General features: G+C 44.7%; 1 protein-coding gene across 3 annotated transcripts in view; it reads left to right on the top strand.

The window, feature by feature from the left end:
* ubap2a (ubiquitin associated protein 2a) overlaps window positions 1-11,319 on the top strand; it is a 110,860-nt gene extending 99,541 nt beyond the window's left edge. For all 3 annotated transcript variants that reach the window (XM_055632600.1, XM_055632592.1, XM_055632582.1), the window contains exons 27-28: window positions 6,752-6,940; window positions 10,423-11,319. In XM_055632600.1, coding sequence (XP_055488575.1) covers window positions 6,752-6,940; window positions 10,423-10,518 — 285 coding nt within the window. In that variant the 3' untranslated portion in view covers window positions 10,519-11,319. The remainder of the gene's footprint in view (window positions 1-6,751; window positions 6,941-10,422) is intronic.
* The last annotated feature ends 1,146 nt before the right edge of the window (window positions 11,320-12,465 follow it).

Here is a 12,465-nt window from a genome sequence, read left to right as displayed (position 1 = left end):
GACCCGCGGGCTCCCGGTGCCGCCGTCTGCCAGACCCGCAGTTGCAGCCTCCGAATCTCCGGAGGTTGCTGCCTAAACTGGCAATCAAAATACATTTTCTTAACCATTTTTGCTTAATTTCTTAAAAATTTCCACTTCCAGAAATCCAATGGGAATTCTGCAATCCATACTTCAATTTCCCTCTCAAATAATGCATTTGTGTACATTTTGTATTTAAACATGCTGATGCAAATGTATTTGTAGCTGTTGCATCTCATAGTTGAGATTGCAGTCAACTAGCTTTTCTTTCTCCCTCCTGTAATTCCCAAATATTCTCCTTCCTCCCGACCTTTCCCATTAAAAGTTTGGAAACCTCTGCTCTGTCGAACTCCTGCTGTAGGAATAACTTAAGTCACGCACAGTGATTAAGATCCAAAGACTTTATTAGCGTTCAGCATGGGTAACTTCATCTTAAATGTGAGGTTATCCATTTTGGTGGCAAAAACAGGAAAGCAGACTATTATCTAAATGGTGGCCGACTAGGAAAAGGGGAGATGCAGCGAGACCTGGGTGTCATGGTACACCAGTCATTGAAAGTAGGCATGCAGGTGCAGCAGGCAGTGAAGAAAGCGAATGGTATGTTAGCTTTCATAGCAAAAGGATTTGAGTATAGGAGCAGGGAGGTTCTACTGCAGTTGTACAGGGTCTTGGTGAGACCACACCTGGAGTATTGCGTACAGTTTTGGTCTCCAAATCTGAGGAAGGACATTCTTGCCATAGAGGGAGTGCAGAGAAGGTTCACAAGACTGATTCCTGGGATGTCAGGACTGTCTTATGAAGAAAGACTGGATAGACTTGGTTTATACTCTCTAGAATTTAGGAGATTGAGAGGGGATCTTATAGAAACTTACAAAATTCCTAAGGGGTTGGACAGGCTAGATGCAGGAAGATTGTTCCCGATGTTGGGGAAGTCCAGGACAAGGGGTCACAGCTTAAGGATAAGGGGGAAATCCTTTAAAACCGAGATGAGCAGAACTTTTTTCACATAGAGAGTGGTGAGTCTCTGGAACTCTCTGCCGCAGAGGGTAGTCGAGGCCAGTTCATTGGCTATATTTAAGAGGGAGTTAGATGTGGCCCTTGTGGCTAAGGGGATCGGAGGGTATGGAGAGAAGGCAGGTACGGGATACTGAGTTGGATGATCAGCCATGATCATATTGAATGGCGGTGCAGGCTCGAAGGGCCGAATGGCCTACTCCTGCACCTAGTTTCTATGTTTCTATGTTAACACGTAACTCTAGACTGAAGGAGAAAGGGCAGAGCTTTCTGTTAAACTTGTGGGCGGAGCTACAAAGTATGACATAACACGATTGACACTGATTTACATCCTCCCTCTTAAATAATTAAATGTCAGTACAAAACCATTGATTAAATAAGGCATGCATAGCAATTGATAATAAGCTGGAGGAAAGTCAAACATAGCCTGGGTACTTCGCGGTGGGCTTGCAAATACGACCAGCATTTATGCGATAAAAACCATCTCCGTTTTTCCCCACCGGGGACAGAGCCGTTGGCTTCACGGGTGACGGAGATTGAACCTGCATTCCCGGTGATGAAACGGGACTGTCGTGCAGGCGGAGGGGGCGTCGCCACTGGCAAAGCAGCCGCTCCAGAAGTGGGTTGTTGTGCTGGTGTAGGCGGATCAATGGACAAGGACAGAACTACACTTGTACGGTCTGGATAATACGGAGATGGAGTCGGCTCATTCACGGGCAGGATATGTTGTCTGTTACACCTGTAGCAGGCACATGCCGTCAGGGTAGGCAAGGTAGGCACTGCCTACCCTGACTAAAATGACGACATGGTAAACATTAAATATAAATAGTAAAGGCATGGGAGAATTATGCCTATCTTAGAGATCGATCTCTTAGGTAGGCATAATTCTCCGTGCCTTTCAACCGCAGCACGGGAAGGTCTGTGCAGCCCATGTGCCGTCAGCGCTGCTTGAAGCCGTCAATTTCAAGCGGGGCTGAAGGCAGCAGAAATTCTGCCTTTGCAGCACTGCGCATGTGCAACGCAAGTTTCCTGGTGTGTTTTTCAAATATGGATTGCCATTATCTGAAGGGTATGTTAGGAAGCAAAGAGTGAAGAATGGAGTTCGTGTACCGATAATGTGGTAAGTACATTTCTTGGTGCTTTATGTTTTTAAATACTGTATTTCCCAGGGTGGGGGGAGAACTCCTTTCACAGTGTTTGGGGAGTCTGGCCCGGGGTAAATTTGCAGGGAAGGCAGGAGCGTTGTGAAGGAGGGGATCGGGGCCAGTAATCCACTTGCGACGCAGAAGGCGCTGAAGTGGCAGCCGGTTTTGCTGTCAGGTCCCGGCGGCTGCTCGCAGTCACCCGAGCTGCTTCCTTCCCCGGAAGTGGCGGCCAGTTCTGCTGTCTGTGCCCAGAGTGCTGCGGCAGCGGTGAGTGAGTCTGATATGGTCTCCGACCCCCTCCTTCTCAACACTCCTGCCCTCCCCGCATCTTTAACCCCTGGCACAGACTCTCCACACGCTGTGAAAGGAACTCTCCCTCCAATTGGACCCTTGAATCAATCAATCAATCAATCAACCTTTATTGTCATCTTGCAAGCAACAGTTGTACAGTGCAAAATGAAAAGACGTTTCCCAGGGAATACCGGAGCATCGCACATGAAATTTAAAACATTTCACACATAATAACACTAAAAACAATCCAGTCCCTGATGGAACAGTATAAATAGTTAAAAGCAGGTAAAACAACAACATTAAAATACAGTAAAACCAATCATAACAATGTCCGGGGCAGCTGATTTGAGTGGCCAGTGCCAGTTATTAAAGTGCCAAGCCTCAGAATCAGGTGACTGTGAGTACAGAGTGACTGTTTAGCAGCCTCACAGCCTGTGGCAGGAAGCTGTTTAGCAGTCTTGTAGTCCGGGTTTTGATGCTGCGATATCTCTTGCCTGATGGCAGGAGATCCAGGTGTATGTGGAGGGGGTGCAGTTTGTCCTTAGCAATTCTCTGAGCTTTTTTCAGACAGCGGCTCTGGAATAGTTCTTGTACCGAGGGTAGGGAGACACCAATGATCCTCTCTGCTCCCCTCACTACCCTCTGCAGAGCCTTCCTGTCCGAGCAGTTGTAGGTGGAGTACCACGTATTTATGCAGTACGCGGGTACAGACTCCACCGTACCCCTGTAGAAAGCCCTGAGGATGTAGGTGGGGAGTGAGGCCTGTTTTAGTTTCCTCAGGAAGTGCAGTCGCTGATGGGCCCGTTTGACGGTCCCAGTGGTGTTCCTGGACCAGGTGCGACTGTCTGTAATTTGCACACCGAGGAACTTTATGCTCTCCACTCTCTCCACTGTGGTGCCACTGATGTTGAGGGGTGTATGCTTTGGCTGTGCCCTCCTGAAGTCGACAACCATCTCCTTTGTTTTGTCGACATTTAATTTGACTAATTCGAATTAGTATTGTCATTCAATAAGATGACAACTGATTCAACGTCCTCCCGGCGTGCTCCCGTTTTTCCCACCATCTCTCCACCTGCCTTCATCCTCCATCCCCCACCCATTCAGTAATTGAAGATTTAGAAGCCTTGGGCAAATTGAATTGTTACTTAATTTTATTTTTTATTTGTAAGGAGAGAACAATCTGCGCATGCGCGGTTTAAGATTTGTTTTTAAAGTCGCCTGCCTACCCTGAATAATTACTCACGGCATGTGCCTGACCTGTAGGTGCCGCCATTGGCACTGACCAGATATGAGCGTGGCTCAGAAGCAGTTCCACAAATTACACCGATACAGTCATGACCTTTGTCAGTTTGCAAACGAACCACGTAGTGGCCTACAAGGTGGCAGTGGCCTACTTGTTTTGTCATACCACTGTTTTGGAATGTCACGCTTTTGTTGTAACCTGGACTGGACTTCTGATGGTGGAATCACCTGTGGGATCACTGCCTGATCTGCTACAGGCACCTGGTTCGGGTCTGCCTTGACAATAAACGTTGAAATGGGGTCGTGGGAGATGTTGCGTAGGTTGAGCATATCCAGGTACACGTCGGAATTAGCTCTGTACTATCGTTCCATGAGCTGTTTGACACTCTTGACGGCCCACTCAGCTAATCCATTCGACTGTGGATATTGAGGGCTGCTGGTGATGTGGCGAAAACCCCACTGTAACAAACTCCTTGAAGTGTTGGCTGGTAAATTGACTGCTGTTATCAGATAATAGTATGCTCGGAGCTCCGTGGTCTGCAAAATGACGCGCAAGCTTCGAAACTACCCCGAGAGAAGTGGGGCTGCTAATAAAATCAATGTCAAACCATCCAGAATACGAATCGACAAGTACCAGGTACTGCTTGCCATGCCATTCAAATATGTCAGTTGCCACTGTAGACCACAGGAGGGCAGGAGCCGGATGTGAAAGAGGTAGTTGCTTTTGTTGATGAGGTGCCAAGCTGTTGCACACTGCACAGGACGCCACATTCTCGATGATGTATTCGCAGGTCATCCGGGGTGTACGTGAGAGAGTGTCAGCCAGGTGCATATCCTTACAACGTTTGTATTTTGAAGTAGTGGCATCCGCTGTAAGCACGCTGGAGAGACATGAATCGGTTTGTTAAAGATGCTGATCAGAGGTTGGTGGTCAGTTTCAATCGTGACCGTTTGTCCGAAGATAAAGTCGTTAAATTTCTTGCAGGCGAAAACAACCGCCAGTAGCTCTTTCTCAATTTGGGCATAGCGTTGTTCTGTGTCAGTCATAGTGCACGAGGCATAGGCAACGGGCTTATTGTTGAGCTTGAGGTTAATGGCCTTGGCCTTTGTCAGATTAGCATCGTGTTCTTCGGCAGTTCGTCCAGCAACAAGGATGTCATCCACTACAATAGAGCATAAGTAACCTGCAAACAACTGTTCCATAGCTTGTTGAAATACTTCACTAGCAGAGCTTATGCCAAAATCTGTATCGCCCGAACGGTGTGCTGAAGGTGGTTAACTTGGAGGAGGTGTTCCAGCGAAATCTGCCAGAATGAACTCTTGGCATCTAGTACTGTGAATACAGTTGCCTCAGCAATCTGTGCTGTAATCTCGTCCACAGTGCGCATGGGATAGTGAGGTCGTTTAATGGCTGTGTTTGTAAGTCCTTAGGGTTGATACAAATCCGTATTTCGTCTTTATTCTTCTTATTCATTTCATATATTGAAGCTGCAATGTTAAAGATATCGTTTTGAATTTTTTTAGACCAGTTAAAAATGTTTGGATTTAACAGCAACAAATTTTAAGTGTCACCTAGACCAAGTGGAACCTGTCCCCCAATGCGGGGGGGGGGGGTTTGCGGCATCAGCGTTTACGCTCACCCCGGGGGAGGGGGGAGATGGGATTTTTTTTCCCCCCCCCCCTTCCCTCCAATCGGCCCTCCCCACTCCCTGCTGTGCCCAAACACCAGGATCGTGGGACCAAAATGCAACCAGAACATGATGAGCAGCAACCACATTACAGTTGGCAACATCCCATTGTTATGTCATTGTGGCAGTCGGCAGCCAGCTTGAGAGCCCATTGTGATTGGTGCACTGTGGGAGGCATTGTGACATCACTGTGAGAAGGCTGGAAGCTGTCTGCGAGATGGTGGTTTTGGCTGTTTTTAAAATTTGAACGATTAATAACTTCAGAAATATACGTGGAAATACAACGGGAAGATGTTTATCGCCACCAGGGGAAAAATATGAGTAGGATGTGTGAAAATGGGAAGGTTGTTGTCTAGCGTTTGGAAGAAGATAGGAATTAACCAGATCGGGACACACATCAGCCATGATCACAATGAATGGCGGTGCTGGGTCGAATGGCCTCCTCCTGCACCTATTTTCTATGTTTCTATAATGTGATACAGACACACACCACGATGAACAGAACAGTTGGTGCTGTAATTAAGACTGAAAGCACAGTGTATGGGAAGGGTCACTTAAGTCCTTTAAAAGAGGTGGATGGGGGGGGGGGTGGGGAGAAGGAGTGGAGACCACTTTGTAAGAAGCCAGAGATACACGGCTGTGAAGCTCGGCAGACATTAACATTACCGATTTCAGAACTTGGTTCTGAAAACTACTGTTTACGTTCTTTTTTCCCAATGAGCCAATGAAATTCACCGGTCAGCACCGGCTACAACCTGCAAGAACCTACGACAACCTACGACCTCCTGGCAACCCATTACCACTGCACCTATGGCACGAGAATTCTCGCTACTCTACATGCGGTTTCATTCTGGTCGCTGCTAATTTTTCAACATGTTGAAAAATTAGCGGCGACCAGAATGAAGCCGCGACTAGTTCCGAGAATGTGGGAACTACTCACGACCATGAAGGCGACTCCCCGGCAACTACCGGCGAACATGTGGCATAATTTATTTGTGGGCATCTTTGGCAAGGCCAGGATTACTGCCGAGTTGCTCTTAAATTGAGTCTGTTTTCCTCGGCTGTTTATAGGCTGTTAAGTATGACTATTTCTCTCTCTTGTTAGTATTTGATTGCATACGATAGAAAGAAAAACAGCGTTGTGATCACCTGAGGCAATGTGGAAACAGTCACTCCTGTTCATGACTAGTTTTTAATCAGAATATTTTGCATGTATAAATCTTTTTAATATTGTTGAAAGTGGGTTAAAATACCACAGGATTCAACATTTATGATTTCTAAATGTTATTATATTGCAATTACTTTGAACTGCCAAAACCTTTTAATTGACAGTTGTTTTTCCTTTCTCCGTAGTCTTTTGATAAGCAGGGATTTCATGCTGGGACACCACCTCCATTCAATCTGCCGTCGGCTCTTGGTGGAACAGGCGCGCTAAATCCTAGTGCAGCCACAGGGTTTGCACCACCTTTTCTGCACATTGTGTCAGCTCACCAGCAGGCTCACTCCCAAATGCTGCATCATCACCTGCAGCAGGATAATCAGGTAAACCACCCTGCGTTTTAGAAAACATTCTTTTAAAGTGCAAACCACATCATTTCTATACATTAAAGAAACTCATTTTCCAAAAGTGGATTTGATTTGAAAGTTATAACAGTTTCAAGTCAAGTTTTATTCGTCACATACACACGAGATGTGCAGTGAAATAAAATGGCAATGCTTGCGGATTGTGCAAAAAAAAACCTACAACAGAATGGGACAGAAACACATATTCACAAAATACATATTTGTGGGAGGAAAAAAAGAAAAAAAACAGCAATTTAAAAGAAAAACACAACAGTAAAACGGTACAGTAAAGTTAGTCCCTGGTGAAATAGGAGTTTGCAGTCCTAATGGCCTCTGGGAAGAAACTCCTTCTCATCCTCTCCATTTTCACAGCGTGGCAACGGAGGCGTTTGCCTGACCGTAGCAGCTGGTGGAATGGTAACATTCGGCGCTGCCGTTTCGCCTTTTCAGGGTGTTAGGGTTTTGGGGTGTTAGGGTTCTGATGAGTACAGATATTATAAACGGAGGTGCCGAAACGGCGGGGCGGAAAAGTACCCGACCCAGCAGCTGGACCAGTCTGTTGCTGGGGTGGAGGGGTCTCCCAGGAGGAACTGTGGCTTGAGCAACACCTGTGGGTGGAAAGGAACGTTCAATGTTTCAGGTCGAAACCTTGCATCAATCCAAAATGCCGACCCTACCTTCACCCCGACAGATACAGCTCGACCCACTGCGTTACTCCAGCAGATTGTTTGGTGCTCCACATTCCAGCATTTGCAGGCTCTTGATACATCATGATTTTGAAGTTTATGTGAAAAATGTATTCATTAAGAGTGCAAAAAAATGTGTTTGTTTTTAATAGATATAGCGGCTTCTCATTGTAACAGATTTTAGGAGCAAAAAATGTATTTTATATTTATAGGCTTAAAATATGATTTTCAATCATAGAATTATAGAAAAAAGGTGCAGGGGAAAGCCATTTGCCAGCACCACTATTCAATATGATCATGGCTGATCATCCAGAAACATACCCCATTCCTGCTTTCTCCCCTTGATTCCGTTAGCCCCAAGAGCTATATCTAACTCTCTCTTGAAAACATCCAGTGAATTGGCCTCCACTGCCTTCTGTGGCAGAGAATTCTACAGATTCACAACTCTCTGGGTGAAAATATTTTTCCTCATCTCAGTCCTAATTGGCCTACCCCCTATTCTTAAACCTTGACCACAGGGTCTGGACCCCCAACATTGGGAAAAATTCTCCTGCATCTAGCCTGTCCAATCCCTTAAGAATTGTATATGTTTCTGTAAGGTCGCCTCTCATCCTTCTTAATTTCAGTGAATTAGTCGAGTTTTAGTAGATCCTTCTTAATTAGTGAATTAGCCCAGTCGATCTATTCTTTCATCATGTGTCCGTCCCACCATCCCAGGAATTAATCTGGTGAATTTACGGTGCACTCCCTCATTAGCAAAAATGTCCTTCCTCAAATTAGGAGACCAAAACTGCACATAATACTCCAGGGGTGGTCTCGCCAGGGCCTTGTACAACTGCAGTAGGACCTCGTTGCTCCTATACTCAAATCCTCTCGCTATGAATGCCAGCATGCCATTTGGTTTCTTACTGCCTGCTGTACTTGCATGCTTACTTACAGTGACTGATGTTCAAGGACATCCAGGTCTCGTTGCACCTCCCCTTTTTGCAGATCTGACACCATTCAGATAATAATCTGCCTTGTTCTTGACACCAAAGTGGATAACCTCATATTTATCTACATTATACTGCATCTGCCCACTAACCCAACACCAAAACACCCTGCAGCCTCATAGCACCCACCTCGTAGCTCACACTGACACACCCAGCTTTGTGTCATCCGCAAACTTGGAAATGCTACATTTCATTATTTTGTCTAAATCATTAATATATATTGTAAATAACTCCACCCCAGCACCTCACTGCCTGCCATTCTGAAAAGGACCCGTTAATTCCTACTCTTTGCTTCCTATCTACCAACCGGTTCTCTATCCATGTCAATATCCTACCCCCAATACCATGTGCTATAATTTTGCACACTAATCTCTTGCGTGGGACCTTGTCAAAGGCTTTTTGAAAGTCCAGATACACCACATTCACTGGCTCTCCCTTATCCATTCTACTTGTTACATCCACAAAAAATTCTAGATTAGTCAAGCATGATTTCCCTTTCATAAATCCATGCACAACAATTTGACCAAGCAAGAGGTCAGTTAGCCAAGCTTCCCACTCCTGAATACTAATGATTGGCCCCTATTGAGTTGCTTGAGTGTGGAGATGAGGCTATCGTGGGCAAATTGGCAGGAATGGGGTATACATTCAAAACTAGAGCCATTACATTTTTATCTTAAGACTGAACTGTTCATCTGATATATTTTTATTGTAATTGCACTTCGTGAATTGAAATTTATACCTTCAACCAAAGACTTGATTCCTAATTTATGATGACAATAGGTGGTGGAGCAGTTGCTGAAGGGTTAATCTAAGATAGGAGCAAACTTTTGTTGGGGATCTTTCTGCATGTTAATTAATCACTTGCATGGATAGGAATTCAGAATAGGTGTGTAAAGGACCTGTCCCACTAACGTGACCTTGGCACGCAAATCACGCAACCTCGTGGTCGCGTTGAGGCATCGTATGGCTGCGTGGGGCTGGTCCCACTTAGAAGCGCGGAGGGGTATGTAGTTGTGCGCGACATCGCGCGGGGCTCTGAAATTTTTGTAGTGAACGAAATCTTTGCGCGCCAACGGCCTGTCACGGAACTGACGGCCAAAGTGGGACAGGCCCAAGACCCAGGCGCGACGCAACATCTCACCTTCAACAGCAGCAGAAGCAGGCAAACGATCACCGAGCTTGGCCTGGGGCTCATGGCCACTGCGGTCCGGATCCGCCCCCACTTCTACTCCCAAAGCGGGGCCAAGAAAATTGAAGATAGACACAAAATGCAGGAGTAACTCAGTGGGGCCGGCAGCATCTCTGGAGAGAAGCAATGGGTGACATTTCGGGTCAGGACCCTTTTCAGACTGAAGAAGAGTCCTGACACGAAACGTCACCCATTGCTTCTCTCCTGAGATGCTGCCGGCCCCGCTGAGTTACTCCAGCTCTGTGTCCATCTTCAAATGACGTCACACGCTCCAGACGGCTGTGCGTATGCATGTAATCGCGCCCGACCTTCACGGGACCATCGCGGCTCAAAGCGACCACGAGGTTGCGTAATTTGCATGCCAAGGACACGTAAGTGGGACAGGCCCTTGAAACTGCTTTCTTTAAACCAAAGATGGTTTGTTGCTCCCCTGCCTGCTTCATCATTTTGTGAAGATGGTAGTGATGAACCCCATAAAATGGTTACTCAGTAGAACCCGGTGTCTTTGGGTGAGAGGGGAATTGGACAATTGAGACAAAGAACAAAGTTAACATCTTTCACACATTTTTCTAATTTCTGCATTTTGACTTGCAGGGTGGTTCTGGGCAGCGTAATCAACAGAACAACATGCCACAGAAGTCTCAGGTTAACAAACCCAACTATGGTAGTTCTCCATACTGGGGGAATTAAATTGAAATCTGTTGCCCGCTCTTTGTAAAACAAGAAGGAAGAAAACTCTGGCCAAATGTCTGCAGGGGCAAAAGAAAATCTGAACATACAGTAAATGTGACGGTTGCTCGCTTTTGATTTGCTATTGTATGTAATATATTTATGTATGTATTTGTATATGTAATAGTAGAGTTTTGATGTGGTTTCTGCACTTGAAGCCTTTCTTCACAGGGGACGATTACTAAATACTCCATCAGCAACAGTGCATACTTGTTTAAGCTCTGTGGGCTTTATAAATGGACTGTGTTTTGCATTCTTGAAAATAGGGTCCCCTTCATTCTGATTTAGCTAGAACTTTATGGAAAATCCCAAGAAAAGGGGAAAGCCAATGTAGAAATCCAGAATCTGTGCATAACATTATTACGTGACCATACCTCATTAATTTTGTAATTGTATCAAACTTGGGCAGTCTGTTAATTTACCTTCCATCTGACTCTGTGAATGATTTTCAAAAAGCTGTTCATAAGCAGAAACATTTTTTTAAATTTTGGTGTCCTGATAACTTGCGTATTTATCTTTAGTAGTATTTATTTAATATTTCAATGTGCACAGGCCCCAGTATTCTGAACCATGAATGTTTCTTTGGTATCTTTCCCTTCTTGTCTATGATAACCAGAGCTGGTAGTTTCAAAGATTTTCACATCAAAATTGATATCCAAATCAGCAGTTTGGTTCTTACCACCCTGATACGGTAGGGTGAATATTTTACTTTCATTTACAATTAGCCCCGGCACAACCTAATAAAAGCTCTGAGCAATATAAGTTTGTGGAACATTTATTCATGCATGTTTTTAATTTTAAACGGTGATTAATTCTCCATAAATAGGGAGTGAATGAGAGGAATATTCCTGTGGGTGAAACACACCAAAAAAAACTTGAACGGGAACTGTCTGAAATAGTTAAATTACTTAAAGATAATCTTGAAAATAGTGTAGAGGGGGTGTGTAGAAGAGCTGAAAACTGGGAACCAATCATCAGCAAAGGAAGAAACTTGCCACAAATCAGTGGTTGAAAGATGCAATTTAAAAAAGTTCTCTTTGGCCCACTCAGCCCATGCCGACCATCGATCACCCCTTCACGCTAGTTTTATGCTATCCCACTTTCACATCCATTCTCTGCACCCCAGGGGGAGTTTACACAGGCCAATTAACCTACAAACCTACACGTCTTTGGAATGTTGAAGGAAACTAGAGAACCTGGGGAAAACCCACACTGTCACTGAGTGCAAAGTTCATGCAGACAGCACCTAAGATCTGGATTGAAAGTGGATCTCTGATGCTGTGGGGTAACAGCTCTACCTGCTCCCCCACTGTGCCACCCATTTATATAGATTTTTGATAACCAAAGGTATAGAATAGAGGAAGCATGTAAAAATTAAACACACCTGCCATGATCTCATTGAATAGCAATACAGGGGCTGCTCTCATTGCTGTCTTCTGAAATGTGGCAGCTGTTCCTTTTGCATCTGAGATGTTAATCTTGTTATTGGTCTATACTTTGATTTTGTTTAGAAATAATGATATTAATGGTTATGTCCACATACTTTGAACTTATATATATATATATATATATATATATATATATAGTTAAAACTCTGCTCATAGCAGTGATCCTCACCCATGTGTGATATAAATGAACCTATATGATACTCGAGTGAGGTAATGATGAATCCTGTTAAACGTGAAGTATTTCACAATCTCGTTCACCACATTTTAAGGAAGTGTCACAAAAAGACAAACAAGTTACAGAAGCAAGAGACTTAAGGAAGTAGAGGCCAGACTTGTTCTTATAGGTGAGAAGTTTTGATGGATATACTGAACATAATGAGGGTCTTGGTTGACATGGAGAAGAGTCACAAAACCTATAACAGGCACTTCACCCTACAATGACTGCCGAACAATATCATGT

This window comes from Leucoraja erinacea, chromosome 1, assembly GCF_028641065.1.
Source record: "Leucoraja erinacea ecotype New England chromosome 1, Leri_hhj_1, whole genome shotgun sequence".
Classification (NCBI taxonomy): domain Eukaryota; kingdom Metazoa; phylum Chordata; class Chondrichthyes; order Rajiformes; family Rajidae; genus Leucoraja; species Leucoraja erinaceus.
Note: the sequence above shows the minus strand (reverse complement) of the source record. Positions and strands in the feature narration are given on the sequence as shown.